We start from the raw sequence: 16,822 nt of genomic DNA, 5'->3' as shown, positions 1-16,822 counted from the left end.
GCCTCACATTCAGGCTTGGGCTACACGACGACTTTGGACATGTCTCTGGTTCCATGTTGAAGGTTTGCTCTGTGCTGCTGATTAGCGATGAGCAAACATGACCTTTAAAGTTTGGAGTTCGTACCGAATGCCTGAAATCCAAACATGGACTTCTCCGAGAGAGCGAGACTATGGGTACCGTCACACAGTGGCATTTTTATCGCTACAACGGCACGATCCGTGACGTTCTAGCGATATCGTTACGATCTCGCAGTGTCTGACACGCTACTGCGATCAGACACCCTGCTGAGAATCGTACGTCGTAGCACATCGTTTGAAACTTTCTTTCGTCGCTGGATCTCCCGCTGTCATCGCTGGATCGTTGTGTGTGACAGCGATCCAGCGATGCGTTCGCTGGTAACCAGGGTAAACATCGGGTTACTAAGCGCAGGGCCGCGCTTAGTAACCCGATGTTTACCCTGGTTACCAGCGTAAAAGTAAAAAAAAACAAACCGTACATACTCACCATCTGATGTCCGTCAGGTCCCTTGCCGTCTGCTTCCCGCTCTGTCTGTCTGCCGGCCGGAAAGTGAGAGCAGATCACAGCGGTGACGTCACTGCTGCGCTCTGCTCTCACTGTACGGCTGCACTCAGTCAGAGCAGGAAGCAGACGGCAAGGGACCTGACGGACATCAGAAGGTCAGTATGTACTGTTTGTTTTTTTTTACTTTTACGCTGGTAACCACGGTAAACATCGGGTTACTAAGCGCGGCCCTGCGCTTAGTAACCCGATGTTTACCCTGGTTACCAGCGAACCTCGGCATCGTTGGTCGCTGGAGAGCGGTTTGTGTGACAGCTCCCCAGCGACCACACAACGACTTACCAACGATCACGGCCAGGTCGTATCGCAAGTCGTGATCGTTGGTAAATCGTATAGTGAGACGGTACCCTTAGGCTACGGTCGCATGCTCAGTATTTGGTCAGTATTTTACCTCAGTATTTGCAAGTCAAAACCAGGAGTCTAATAATCAGAGGAAAAGTATAGTAGAAACACATCACCACTTCTGTTTTTATCACCTACTCCTGGTTTTGGCTTACAGATACTGATGTAAAATACTGACCAAATACTGAATGTGTGAATGTAGCCTTATTACAACCATTTTACAACAATTAGCACCTAACAATCTCAGACCTCGCAGTGTCTGACCTCGCAGTCTACTTTTGAGGCTAAATTTGCCATGTAACCCCAGCCTAATGTACAGGCCTATACGTAATTGCTGAGTATTTCTGGCTGCATGTCTGCACACTGCACATATGTACCATGGACCTTCACAGCGTGCTTCATTCTGGCAGTTACAGAGTTATACCTCGATGTACAGGCTTCTGCTCTGGTCTCACACATGAATAACAGGAAAACATCGCATATCAATTATTAATCGCTATGACAGCAATTCACTAGCGTATTAGGAGGCCTATTAGAAGGCCAAGAGTCTTGTAACAAAGCCGCTTCAGCTTCATGACTTTGCCCGAAGAGTTATTTCATAACCACGCGGGCAGAAATCAGCGACACAGCACAGCTTTACAAGTAATTAATGTGGAGCTCAATAGGTTGTTTGGCCTTTGCCTCTGAGAAACCATGGCAACAGTGATAAATGGTGACCGGTGGCTCCTCAGACTGCGCTGTTAATCATAGACCACACGTCTGAACTAGAAATAGTCAGAATGACCAACGGACAAATTATAACGGGTCAAGTCTCTCATAAATAGGAAGCTAACAGGAGGTAAAGAATTTCCATGGAATCCTATCATCAAAGAGTACATAACTACCCTCTAATGCCCCTCTCGCCCATGGCACTGTTATAGCTGCCATCTAGGTGCAATTCATCTTAAAGGATTAGATGCTGCATATTCTAAAGCCCGCCGTACACAGGAGATGGCTGTCACTGACGGCCATCTGGGCCACTGTCCCAAAAAAAGGAGCGCTGGTTGGCCGAGCACTCCTATAGGCCCAATGAGAGGGCCACCAGACATGTTAATCTTTGGCAGAACAAAATGCTCGGCAGTCTAAAATTGGACATGCCAAGCATTTACAGTAACTCCCCGATTATAAATCTGTCCGGGGCCACTTTGCACATCAGAGAGTCCGCCAAACCTGCTAATATTGGCGGGCTCTATTTACATTAATTTAATGTTTATGGAAGTCTATAGACTCTTATCCAGGGTTCACTAAGTTTAATTTAAAGTCCTGATCAACGCTGCTGCTAGTGCTATGGCTGCAGCACTTATATGGCTTTTAAAGTCAGCAGAACGGATAAAGACCGTCGATCATATGCCCATCACAGCCAGAAGAGGAATCGCAGAGCAGCAAGCGATCGGGTTCTGAGTATACATTTATTTTTTATTTTTACTTAATTTTTGTATTAAACAGGGGTGGACAGCATTTCATATGACAAACGTATTCCCAGAGCCCTCACTGACCTACTGTATGCCAGAAGAGTGCCCTTTGACATGCATTGGATACTTCCAACGTATGCTTTCATGGGTAACCTCAACTGCAATGTTATCTGTGGACACAAATCTCCCCACACACAATGCATTACCCAGAAGGAGTACAGGACAAAAGGACCCGTGTCCAGGTCAGCAGCCATTTCTGGGAATATACATCTGCACGCTAATTGGGAAACTATAGTAGTCTACTCTTCCTGTATAAAACCGTCCTCTTCATACCTCCTTGAGGATCAGTAGGGCATCATTCCTGGAAAGTCCTCCCATAATCTCCTTACATGACTAAGGTTGGAAATACTATTTTGCTTACAATATCACATCTGTATATAACACTGTTCCCTGATTCTTAACACAGAGCACGACAGTATGTATAACACATCAAACACGGGCTTCTACGTTCACCCTGTGCAATGCTTCCTTCCTGTGTTGGGTTTTGTGTCGGGCACCCTTGGGCTGGCATCACACATGCAGTTTTTCTGGATGTGTTTTGAACTAAACTTGGGACTGGATCCTAAAAGAAGCACAAACACTGCATGTGATTCCAGAATGTAACTGCTCTTCTGATGTAATGGTCTTCTTGAGACCTTGATAGTGTTAATAACACTATGAAACCTGATCACAGCTCCTTCTCTTAGTTCATTCTCGGGATTGTTCCCTGCTCCAGGGAATGGTAGCATCAGAGATGCAAATTGTCTTAAAGGCACTGTCTCACGAAGACAAACTTTGTCGATATTCCTAGGCCATCAGTATAAAGTGCTAGACAACCCCTTTGATGTATATACTTAGATTAAATAGCAAAAACCTACTGACAAATTTCCTTTGAGAGCAGCATAATATAGCCACTGAGAACTTGATTACAGGGAGTTGTCCCTTTTTTAGGGTGTGTTGTAGTTTCATTACAATCAATGTTTTATCAGCAGAAGATTAACACTACAGGACTACATCTCATGTGCAGAGCAGTCAAGCTAATCTGTAATCCCGCCCACCACATCAGAAGCTGCCAATCAGGGGTGGGGGCAGGGTTATACACAGATCAGAAGACTTAGCTGCACCAAGCAGTCCAGTAAATGACACGTCCCTGGAATCAGGCTCTCTGCCTCTACATTATCCTGCTATCAGATTCCATAGCAAACATCTGCTGACAAATTTACTTTAACAACAGCAGTACATCATTTGAGAATGTGAAATGTTATTTGTAGAAAATCAACATATTAAATGGGGATTCCACTGAAATGATTGCCTCTTATAATCACTAGTCCGGGTCCTCTAGTTATTTCTGATTTCATATAAGCAGCGTCACAAATTATCAAATTAGATTCTCACCCCCCAGTAAGGAATTAGGATTTGTACACAAAACCTTCACCACCGCAACACATCGGGAATACCGAACAGTTTTCAATTTTAGCTAGATCACATTGCCTTATTCAACAATACTACTGGAGTAATTGGGGGTAATTCTTATATAGAGCACTGGATAAGGTCGTGTATATATTGACTCAATGTCAAGCTTTCCAAAACTTGACTGACATTATAGAACCACTTACTAGGAGAACAAGGTCAATTAAAAATTGAGCTAGGAACCCAGCAGTCCTTGATCAGTTCTCCAATGGTGCCATCACAGGAGACATTACACGATGCACGGTGAATGCAGTGTCCTTTATAATGTACAGATATGTCATTAAATCCAAAGACGTGAGTAATCCCTTTACGTCTTCACTTACAGAAAGCTACGGTATATTATCAAGGGAATTCTAAATGTAAAGAACATGAACAGAACCTTTTTTTACCTGGACGTACAGAGAGTAGTTTTGAGTGTACTCTGATTTAGTAGGGCTCACTGATCTTTGGATTGTGTTACGTTCAGTGCATTGATCATGCTTCATACGTACAGTGAAATGATGGACATCATACACAAATAAAACATAGAAGTACTTTACACTTAAAATATCTCTGCTCTATAGAGCTTACAATCAGTAAACCTATCGGCGGGTTTATTCCTCGACTTCAGTTACCGTCTTATGTCACATTGTTTTGTCTACAACCCCAATAAATGGATCCTTCACATCAGATAAATATAGGACACGTCTAAAGAGGGATTCTAACCATCACTGTCCTAAAACAGAGAAGAACATGATTCTAGGCGTATGTCATCTTCCCAAGATAATTGGCTGGCACATAACCTTTTTGGCCATGTGCCTCTCCGAGCCACCACTCTTTGTTTCCACTCAGGTCACAAAACCTAATGATTCTGACCCTCTGATGCTCCTCAAGGGTGAGCTCCTGTTGACTCCGGGCTTCAAAAGCATAAACAGCATAGAAAATCTGAAATATACACAAAAAGAGCCCGTTACATAGACTGCTAGATATAAATGTTATGAAGTTGTGTAAGAGTAGGACTGCTGATCACTAATAATGATATACTCTATTATTCTAATAGGCATATTCTTTTAAAACAACTAAGTATAACATGCCACTGCCATATTTGTAAAGAAACAGAAATAGGGATACTTACATGGCAATCCTCACTGTTTTGACAACTGTCTGTATCAGTTTCATTAATTTCATGCTTTTCGTCATCTCCATTGGAGGATGGACTGCTGTCTCCAGCACTTCCCTGTGACGCACGACTGTTTCTGTCACGAGAAGGCCGGGACGAGACAAACAGGCTTAGGTCATCAAAATCTTCTTCACAAAAAGCACTGTCTGATGAATCTTTCTGTTGCCTTCCTGGGTTGTAGGGTTTGAGGAAGGATGAATAGACATAGCCTTGTAGTACTGTAAAGGGAAAGTAAGGGGATAAGTGTAAGAATGATGGATGCAACCTGTTGGAGTATACAACAGCTGCAGGCTTATACTGTGAGAATTGTTTAGCAGATGGTCTTGAATAAAAGGGGTTGTCTACTACTTCAACTACTTCACTTTCTCACTCTGTATGTTTGCTCCAATAAAATAACACTGCTGCTCTCTCTTACTTCATCCAGATGTACAGTGGGGCAAAAAAGTATTTAGCAATAGTGCAAGTTCCACCACTTAAAAAGATGAGAGGCGTCTGTAATTTACATCATAGGTAGACCTCAACTATGGGAGACAAACTGAGAAAAAAAAATCCAGAAAATCACATTGTCTGGTTTTTTTATCATTTTATTTGCATATTATGGTGGAAAATAAGTATTTGGTCAGAAACAAACAATCAAGATTTCTGGCTCTCACAGACCTGTAACTTCTTCTTTAAGAGTCTCCTCTTTCCTCCACTCATTACCTGTAGTAATGGCACCTGTTTAAACTTGTTATCAGTATAAAAAGACACCTGTGCACACCCTCAAACAGTCTGACTCCAAACTCCACCATGGTGAAGACCAAAGAGCTGTCAAAGGACACCAGAAACAAAATTGTAGCCCTGCACCAGGCTGGGAAGACTGAATCTGCAATAGCCAACCAGCTTGGAGTGAAGAAATCAACAGTGGGAGCAATAATTAGAAAATGGAAGACATTCAAGACCACTGATAATCTCCCTCGATCTGGGGCTCCACGCAAAATCCCACCCCGTGGGGTCAGAATGATCACAAGAACGGTGAGCAAAAATCCCAGAACCACGCGGGGGGACCTAGTGAATGAACTGCAGAGAGCTGGGACCAATGTAACAAGGCCTACCATAAGTAACACACTACGCCACCATGGACTCAGATCCTGCAGTGCCAGACGTGTCCCACTGCTTAAGCCAGTACATGTCCGGGCCCGTCTGAAGTTTGCTAGAGAGCATTTGGATGATCCAGAGGAGTTTTGGGAGAATGTCCTATGGTCTGATGAAACCAAACTGGAACTGTTTGGTAGAAACACAACTTGTCGTGTTTGGAGGAAAAAGAATACTGAGTTGCATCCATCAAACACCATACCTACTGTAAAGCATGGTGGTGGAAACATCATGCTTTGGGGCTGTTTCTCTGCAAAGGGGCCAGGACGACTGATCCGGGTACATGAAAGAATGAATGGGGCCATGTATCGTGAGATTTTGAGTGCAAACCTCCTTCCATCAGCAAGGGCATTGAAGATGAAACCTGGCTGGGTCTTTCAACATGACAATGATCCAAAGCACACCGCCAGGGCAACGAAGGAGTGGCTTCGTAAGAAGCATTTCAAGGTCCTGGAGTGGCCTAGCCAGTCTCCAGATCTCAACCCTATAGAAAACCTTTGAAGGGAGTTGAAAGTCCGTGTTGTCAAGCGAAAAGCCAAAAACATCACTGCTCTAGAGGAGATCTGCATGGAGGAATGGGCCAACATACCAACAACAGTGTGTGGCAACCTTGTGAAGAATTACAGAAAACGTTTGACCTCTGTCATTGCCAACAAAGGATGTATTACAAAGTATTGAGATGAAATTTTGTTTCTGACCAAATACTTATTTTCCACCATAATATGCAAATAAAATGATAAAAAAACAGACAATGTGATTTTCTGGATTTTTTTTTCTCAGTTTGTCTCCCATAGTTGAGGTCTACCTATGATGTAAATTACAGACGCCTCTCATCTTTTTAAGTGGTGGAACTTGCACTATTGCTGACTGACTAAATACTTTTTTGCCCCACTGTATGTGGTACGTCCAAAGGTGGGGAGACTGAAACCAGCGCTGATTGGCTGCAGGGATTATGTGACATAATAATGTTACGCAAGCCCCAGGAGACACAGTGCCGACACCGCAGGAATGGCGCCATCATCAGAGTGGAGTATAAGTGTTATTATTTTACTAGGGGTTGTCCAATATTTGATTACTGGATGAAAGCTAAAATGCAAGACAACCAACCCTCCATACTCCATAATTCATGTATTAGAACACTGTTCAGGGTAATATAGCATGAGCACTAGTACTAAATCTCTAACATTCAAATGTACTGTCCTACTAACAGTCAGGTCAAATATTCAGCCACTCAGCAACAAGACGCACTGGCATCTAAGTCTGAGACTTACTATTGGCAGGACATCACTGCAGCCTGAGGAGTTTCACTGCCTCAAATTACCTTTACCATTAACAAATGGAAATAGTTAAGCCAATACAGATAATAAAAAAAGTCACTATTTTATTTCCACAGTATTTTAAACATCAAAAAATATGATCCATATAAAATGTGTTGCAGGAAAAAAAAATCACTGGTTCCATGAATATGGACAAGTATATGTTTGAACCTTGTTGGTTAAAGGAAACCTGTCATTAGATTAATGCTGTCTTACCCGCACCGCTCAAGTTGATTGACAAGTAGCAAGCAGGGGTGTCATCGACTAGTCGGGTCTTTCCCTATAGTCTCCGGAAGGCTTTTCAAACTATGATTTTTAAAAAATGCTGCATGTTTCATAATTAAACATACCTGACTGCAATCAAGCTGTCTGGCTCTGATTTATGGTGCCCGGGAGAAGCCGGTGGGGCCCGGCAGGACTAGTCAACTCTCTCCCTATAATCCCCATCCGGTTTCTCCCCGCACCGCTGCAGTTGATTAACCAAAAGCTAGCTGGGGCCACACTAGACAAATCAGCTCTCTCCTATAGTCTCAAAATATATTTTGGCTAAAATGCAGCAATATTTCAGAATGAAACGTACCTGGCTGCAATCAAGCTGTGATTCATGCTGACTGTTGTTCAGATGCTGCTGAAATAGAATAGTGACCTTTTTATCCGTATTAGTTGGACTATTCATATTTTTTTCTGCTATTAGTGCTTACAAGGAGCACTGTTTGTGTCGTGGGTCAAATGAAGCCTCTAATAGGTGCACTGGTTTCTACTTTACCATTATCCCCTTCAGGTTTTAGGCAATGCTGGGTGGTATTGACAGTGAATAGCGGTTTTATTTGAAATTATAAGCCATTAATGTGTTTTGGGCCATTGTAAAAGTCATGTTTTTTTTTATAAAACCTGCTTTAAAACTGGAAAGAATGTGTGAGATAGCACCAATCAAGTTGAAAAACTATTCGTGGACTCGTACCTTTTTCACGCCTAACAATAAATACAGCAAGGGCCTAATACATTATTGCGTTTGCATCTTTATTGTCTAATTTTGGTGCTTTTCACCTGTTTTTCATTTGTGCCTTACTCTTTTCTTTTATTTTGTGCTTTTTTAAAGTCTATTCTATATCTGTTTGCCTGTCTTTTATATTGCTTGTCGAGGTTTGGAGTTACCTGATGTTTTCAGCTGATTTATCAATTGCGAATTTTTAAAAAGTCAAAACATTTTTGATGAAATATACTCCAGCACCCCCTGAAGTGATTTACAGGGATTTTTTTTAGCAACTTTTGCAACACTTTAGCAGAACATTTCACACTAAAACATCTCAAAATAAGTTAAAGGCAAGCATAAAGAGCATTTTTGATTTTGCACAAAATTCATGAACCACATTGCACCACTTTGAAGAATTTGTTGTCACGCTGTTACGGTATTCAGAAAGGAAGGGGGTCTTCAAACTGTCCCTGGAACTGGCACCCTAACTATCCCTGTCCCGGGGGTACTCTTAAGGGAAGAGATGCCCAAGTCTCCGACATTACTATGCACCTGTTAATGTCCTAAGAAGGCCTGGGACAGATATGTTAGGGTATTAACACGTAAGACAAACAGGGATAACAAAAAGCAACTTACATACAAAAATGCTCACTAAGGGTAGAGAGGAATAAAGGGAAGGATAGGAAGGTACAAACCAAATGGGAATAGGATAATTGAGAAAGAATACATCCCAAAACAGCATACAACAATCTCCAACAGCAACTACAAACTCCAACTTCAGCACACCAACTCTATCTAGCCAGGAAGTAAACTTTCACAGGTGGGGATGAGAAGGTCTAGCCAGATTTTATAGAGAAATGAAATTAGCAGGTCAGGATCAGCTGTGAGATGGAGCTGCATGTCTGTAACCAGAATACAAAGAGTCATTAACCTCTTCAGCGCCAAAGGAAACAAAGTCCATTTAATATGAGGAACAAATCACACAGGCTAATGGAAGACCTGTGATTACATACACAGTATGTAAAGATCGCCTAACTCCAGATCAACCAGGAGAACATGACATACTCGTGACAGCAAGATAAAACAAGAAAAATGAATTAAAAAAATGCAGATGATGAATAGACCCTGGACGGATCTTACTCAAGTATAAAGGGGGTATTTCAAAATTAGAAAAGCTTGCCACACTTCTAATAATATAAAACATGACCTCTTCAGACAATCACTAGCCTTAGGGGTCCTGAGTCGTTTTCAATGGCATCACCACTGTGCCCAGTGATTGCCCTTGGAGTGGTGAATATTTAACAGTTCAATAATGTGCTTTTTATTACTTATTCTGGTTTAATTTCTTAAATCTGGCAGTGATGTGGTATTGACCCTAGTGGAAAGTTTAAGTAGTATTATGACATCTCTGTCAACAAGGCACAATTAGTGATGAGTAGTGATGAGTGAATGTTCTCAGAATGTGCTCAGATAAGGTGTTAGCACGCTTGTGTGCTAATAGAGCATCTTCGGCGTTACCGAATACTATATTCGAGCCACAACACATGCATGGATTGCCTAACAAACAGGCAGTCCATGCATGTGTTGTGGCTGTAGAACAGCCACAAAACATGCAACCGTGATGACTTGCACATAGTATTCGAGCACGCCGAAGATACTCTATTAGCACACGAGCATGCTAGGATAACACCGTATCAGAGCACTCACTCATCACTACGCAACTGCTACTTTCTGCCACTGTCAGCTGAGGAGCTACAGTACTGTGCAAAAATGTTAAGCATTTTGTTAATTTGGCAGTGCTTTGTCAATGACCTACAGGAGTTTATGTCAGCACTGAATTGCAATTAATCAAATGTCAGGCTCACATATATATACACCACCATCAGGAGATTCTATTTTTGGATATTAAATTGAAAGTACAAGAAGATGGGTGTGTATATATATATATATATATACAGTGGGGCAAAAAAGTATTTAGTCAGTCAGCAATAGTGCAAGTTCCACCACTTAAAAAGATGAGAGGCGTCTGTAATTAACATCATAGGTAGACCTCAACTATGGGAGACAAACTGAGAAAAAAAAATCCAGAAAATCACATTGTCTGTTTTTTTATCATTTTATTTGCATATTATGGTGGAAAATAAGTATTTGGTCAGAAACAAAATTTCATCTCAATACTTTGTAATATATCCTTTGTTGGCAATGACAGAGGTCAAACGTTTTCTGTAAGTCTTCACAAGGTTGCCACACACTGTTGTTGGTATGTTGGCCCATTCCTCCATGCAGATCTCCTCTAGAGCAGTGATGTTTTTGGCTTTTCGCTTGGCAACACGGACTTTTAACTCCCTCCAAAGGTTTTCTATAGGGTTGAGATCTGGAGCCTGGCTAGGCCACCCCAGGACCTTGAAATGCTTCTTACGAAGCCACTCCTTCGTTGCCCTGGCGGTGTGCTTTGGATCATTGTCATGTTGAAAGACCCAGCCACGTTTCATCTTCAATGCCCTTGCTGATGGAAGGAGGTTTGCACTCAAAATCTCACGATACATGGCCCCATTCATTCTTTCATGTACCCGGATCAGTCGTCCTGGCCCCTTTGCAGAGAAACAGCCCCAAAGCATGATGTTTCCACCACCATGCTTTACAGTAGGTATGGTGTTTGATGGATGCAACTCAGTATTCTTTTTCCTCCAAACACGACAAGTTGTGTTTCTACCAAACAGTTCCAGTTTGGTTTCATCAGACCATAGGACATTCTCACAAAACTCCTCTGGATCATCCAAATGCTCTCTAGCAAACTTCAGACGGGCCCGGACATGTACTGGCTTAAGCAGTGGGACACGTCTGGCACTGCAGGATTTGAGTCCATGGTGGCGTAGTGTGTTACTTATGGTAGGCCTTGTTACATTGGTCCCAGCTCTCTGCAGTTCATTCACTAGGTCCCCCCGCGTGGTTCTGGGATTTTTGCTCACCGTTCTTGTGATCATTCTGACCCCACGGGGTGGGATTTTGCGTGGAGCCCCAGATCGAGGGAGATTATCAGTGGTCTTGAATGTCTTCCATTTTCTAATTATTGCTCCCACTGTTGATTTCTTCACTCCAAGCTGGTTGGCTATTGCAGATTCAGTCTTCCCAGCCTGGTGCAGGGCTACAATTTTGTTTCTGGTGTCCTTTGACAGCTCTTTGGTCTTCACCATAGTGGAGTTTGGAGTCAGACTGTTTGAGGGTGTGCACAGGTGTCTTTTTATACTGATAACAAGTTTAAACAGGTGCCATTACTACAGGTAATGAGTGGAGGAAAGAGGAGACTCTTAAAGAAGAAGTTACAGGTCTGTGAGAGCCAGAAATCTTGATTGTTTGTTTCTGACCAAATACTTATTTTCCACCATAATATGCAAATAAAATGATAAAAAAACAGACAATGTGATTTTCTGGATTTTTTTTTCTCAGTTTGTCTCCCATAGTTGAGGTCTACCTATGATGTAAATTACAGACGCCTCTCATCTTTTTAAGTGGTGGAACTTGCACTATTGCTGACTGACTAAACACTTTTTTGCCCCACTGTATATATATATATATATATATATATATATATATACAGTACAGACCAAAAGTTTGGACACACCTTCTCATTTAAAGATTTTTCTGTATTTTCATGACTATGAAAATTGTACATTCACACTGAAGACATCATCAAAACTATGAATTAACACATGTGGAATTATGGCGGCCTCGACCAATCAGAGACGCGGGATTTCCAGGACAGACAGACAGACAGAAAAACCCTTAGACAATTATATATATAGATATACATAATTATGTACATATGGAATTTTGGAAAATTGCAGAGTGCAGCTTTGTATTTTCTTAGAATTGTTATGTTAGCTGGTACCTATTCGCACTAGTCGGGATGTGCTGGTCAGTTTTTCTATTTGTACCAATAGTTATTAATTCTTCACTAATTATGTGTGTATTATCACTTAATTATCATATATTTTTGCTAGTAATATGGACCTTGCATATGTCATATTATGTATTTTACATTTATGGACGTTATGCACGTATGTATATTGTTTTGTTTAATTATTCTAATTTTTCTTTATTTCAATTTTTATATGGAATGTTGTGATCCACAAAATAGTCATTCATATAGTCTTTCTATGAGTGTAATCTATGCACTTTGCACTTTCTTTCTGATAACATAAATTATTTCTACACAATTTGATTTAGGTTTTAGATTCAGATATTTTACTAATGTGCTAATATGTGATAATGACCCATAGTATCTAAATATGGGATGCTTGGGAGTGGTTTCTAATAATATATGCCATATATAATTATGGCATTTACGTCCTACATGTAAAAATTCCCCATTGTAAGATGTAAGTTTGGGATATGTGGAATTTTTGCCCACATTCAAGATGGTGCTCGGCGTGTGTGCACACCATCACAGAGGCAACGCTCAAGAGAGACAACGCAGGTCCCTGACACAACGGGAACTTCCCCTGGACCTGCGCCACCAATGTGATTGCCAAAAGTGACCTCCTCCAGAGTGTGATACACAGTGCATGCGACAAATTTAAATGTTGAACGCCAAACAGCTGCGGGGACTTATATTTATAGGTTAACGAAAAAAACCTAGCACTCAACTTGATGCTTAAAGTGAAGAATTTATTTGTAGTACCCAACAAACGTTTCGGTCCGTATATGGACCTTCATCAGTAACTACATGTGAAAACAACCAAAATAAACAAAATTACATAAACAAAGTATATACATAGCATAAGCAGAGAAAATCAATGGCATCTGTATAATAACAGGTCAAAAAGTACAGACGGAATGTATGCTGGAGAGAACCATGCAGAATAAAATGGCACATCACTGACAACATGAAAGTGATAGGGGGTGTAAGGCACGTACCGTACTATACTGAAGCTTGAAAAAAGAGACCGTAGTGTCTCAGGGCACCTATAACCGTGTCGCCTATAATTTATGAAAGGGAAAGTAAGGAACCTGCCTGCAGTGCAGTAACCAGGGAGTGTGCTGGTGTGGGCATACCTTAAAAGAGCGCTGGGCCGGTTAGGAGACTGAGGATAGAAGGGAGGAATGCGGTAAGATTACATACCAAGTGGTTATAGGGGTGAAGATGAGCCGTGCAGCAGGGTGGTTACCTGTGGAGGATATATCTTGAAGCGCCACGGACAGACGCGGAATCCACCGCTAGTCTGTTCAGGGGACATGTAAGCCGCCATTAAATGTGCCAGGGGAGGGGCCAAATCGGCCGTTTTGGCCTATGGTCAGTGAGAGTCCGCAGGGCCGGAAGTGACATCACCGGACCATAGTGATGCTGTGCTGCCGGCGTGCAACTGTATAAACAGTGTGCACATGTGAAAAAAGCCGGCGGAAGTGACGCGTCTGTGTGTCGCGGTCCTCCGGAACATAGTAGCTTACAGATTGGTTCCACCTGCTAACAAACGGCGTTAGTGAATAGTCACAGTACAGCACGAATGGGCGGTGCCTAATAAGGATCCAGTGAGTGAGGAAGGTAGCAGTGGTGAATGTGATCTTTCTGCGCCGTGTTCAGCCGTATGGATGTTAGGAAGTAGAAGACTTTATCCAGTGCGGTCCGTGACTGTGCCGGTGGATAGAGGCATAACAGTGATCTCAATACAGGCGGCTCTAATAATGAAAAAGAGAAAGTTACGTCTGGCACAAATACATATATATATATATAAATCGTCATGATGAATAACCCCCTATGGCAAGGATGCATACATTGCGGGATAACAGATACAACTGGTATGAGATCATTAAAAAAGCTAGATATACATTGGATATCCACATATGGGGACCTAGATCGCTTACAATGGAATGGAGTAACTGAGCATGTCACCACAAAATTGAATGAGCCATAGGGGCTACATCAGAGGAGTCAGTATGACTGTTGTGTAAATGTACTTATCAGAGAAAAGAAATTATTATATAAAAGCAAAGACTATCTGAGTATATACTCACAGAAATGACGCCAGGTCATAGTCCCTATTGAGGCCCAATGGGTGAAGGGTCTCCAACGTGTGGATCCAGAATGCCTCCCTACGTTTTAGACGGGCCACCCTATCTCCACCCCGTCTCATGGGGGGGATGTGTTCGATTACCTGGAACCGTAACTGTGAGACATTGTGGCCTTGGGTGTTGAAGTGTGACGGAATGGGTAGAAGAAGGTGTTTACAGCGGACTGTGGACTTGTGCTTGGAAACTCGATCGCGTATTGATTGCGTGGTTTCCCCCACGTATAAGAGTCCACATGGGCATTTGATCAGATATATGACCCAAGCTGAAGCGCAGGTGAAGTAATCTGGAATGTGAAATGTTTTGCCCGAACGAGGATGGTAGAAGGAGGAGCCTTTAAGGACATTATGGCACTGTGCGCAATTGAGGCATGGGAAAGTCCCTGTACGGGGGTTTTGTAAAAACCGTTGACGTGGGGATGATTTAATAGATCCTAGGTCCGCCCTTACCAAGGAATCTTTCAGATTGGGTGGACGCTTGAAGCACGGAAGGAATGGGTTTTGAAATTCAGGAACGTGAGGATGTGCCTTTGCCAATAAATGCCAATTTTGGCGTATGGACCTGTGTAGAATGTAAGCAAACGGATGGTATGAATGTATAAATGGGACTCGATTGGAGGCTTTATTGGATCGAGAGGGCGAAGGTGAGGCGGCTTGTCGAAGAACGGATGATGGGTAGCCACGTTGGGTGAATTTGGTGACCATCTCTTGTAGACGGAGTGGTCGTAGATCTGTGTCAGACACAATTTTAGATACCCGATGGAATTGGGACTTCGGTACCGATCTCATAGTGGCAGGGGGATGGAAGCTCGTAAAGTGTAACAGACAGTTACGGTCAGTGCTTTTTGTATAGAGGTCAGTGGAAATGGAGCCGTCTGATTGAAGGATGACCATAGTGTCCAGGAAGTTGATCCGAGTGGGATCATGTGACATGGTAAAGGAGATCCCCGGCCAGGCTGTGTTTAGCCAGTCAAAAAAGGACGCGAGGGCGTCCAACGAGCCCCCCCATATGCAGAAGACGTCGTCTATGTAACGTCTCCAAAGGAGTACGTTACCACAGAAAACGGGGTGTGAGTATATCTGACTCTCCTCAAAGTCGGCCATGTAACAATTAGCATAAGGGGGCGCTACGTTGGAGCCCATCGCGGTGCCCCGGATCTGAAGGTAGAAATCATCCTGGAACATAAAATAATTGCGGGTAAGAATAATGGTCAACAGTTCAACACACAGATTAATTTGGTCAGATGGAAAGCCAGACTGAGTAAGTAGTTTGTGAACGGAATTAATCCCCTCAATGTGTGGGATGGAAGTATATAGATCTTTAACATCCATGGTAACCTATAGAGTGTGGAGGGATGGGTCCCACTTCCTTCAAAGTATTCAGGAAGGATCCTGTGTCCAAGATGAAGGATTTGGATCTCCGTATCAGTGGAGTTAGGATTTTTTCAAGATATACCGCCAATGGGGAGAGTATGGAGTCAGTGGAGGCTACTATCGGCCTCCCTGGTGGATTCTCCAGACTTTTGTGTCATATATCTGATCAAATGCCCATGTGGACTCTTATACGTGGGGGAAACCACGCAATCAATACGCGATCGAGTTTCCAAGCACAAGTCCACAGTCCGCTGTAAACACCTTCTTCTACCCATTCCGTCATACTTCAACACCCAAGGCCACAATGTCTCACAGTTACGGTTCCAGGCAATCGAACACATCCCCCCCATGAGACGGGGTGGAGATAGGGTGGCCCGTCTAAAACGTAGGGAGGCATTCTGGATCCACACGTTGGAGACCCTTCACCCATTGGGCCTCAATAGGGACTATGACCTGGCGTCATTTCTGTGAGTATATACTCAGATAGTCTTTGCTTTTATATAATAATTTCTTTTCTCTGATAAGTACATTTACACAACAGTCATACTGACTCCTCTGATGTAGCCCCTATGGCTCATTCAATTTTGTGGTGACATGCTCAGTTACTCCATTCCATTATAAGCGATCTAGGTCCCCATATGTGGATATCCAATGTATATCTAGCTTTTTTAATGATCTCATACCAGTTATATCTGTTATCCCGCAATGTATGCATCCTTGCCATAGGGGGTTATTCATCATGACGATTTATATATATATATGTATTTGTGCCAGACGTAACTTTCTCTTTTTCATTATTAGAGCCGCCTGTATTGAGATCACTGTTATGCCTCTATCCACCGGCACAGTCACGGACCGCACTGGATAAAGTCTTCTACTTCCTAACATCCATACGGCTGAACACGGCGCAGAAAGATCA

General features: G+C 42.5%; 1 protein-coding gene across 1 annotated transcript in view; it reads right to left on the bottom strand.

The window, feature by feature from the left end:
* Positions 1–934: 934 nt before the first annotated feature.
* Positions 935–16,822, bottom strand: part of ARHGEF38 (Rho guanine nucleotide exchange factor 38) — a 179,542-nt gene continuing 163,654 nt past the window's right edge. The window contains exons 13-14 of the mRNA XM_077278239.1: positions 4,997–5,259; positions 935–4,806 (exon numbers count right to left, since the gene is read on the bottom strand). Coding sequence (XP_077134354.1) covers positions 4,621–4,806; positions 4,997–5,259 — 449 coding nt within the window. The 3' untranslated portion in view covers positions 935–4,620. The remainder of the gene's footprint in view (positions 4,807–4,996; positions 5,260–16,822) is intronic.

The sequence above is a fragment of the Ranitomeya variabilis genome, chromosome 1 (genome assembly GCF_051348905.1).
Source record: "Ranitomeya variabilis isolate aRanVar5 chromosome 1, aRanVar5.hap1, whole genome shotgun sequence".
NCBI classification, from domain to species: domain Eukaryota; kingdom Metazoa; phylum Chordata; class Amphibia; order Anura; family Dendrobatidae; genus Ranitomeya; species Ranitomeya variabilis.
The sequence above is the reverse complement of the archived record's forward strand: the minus strand, read 5'-3'. Positions and strand labels throughout refer to the sequence as shown.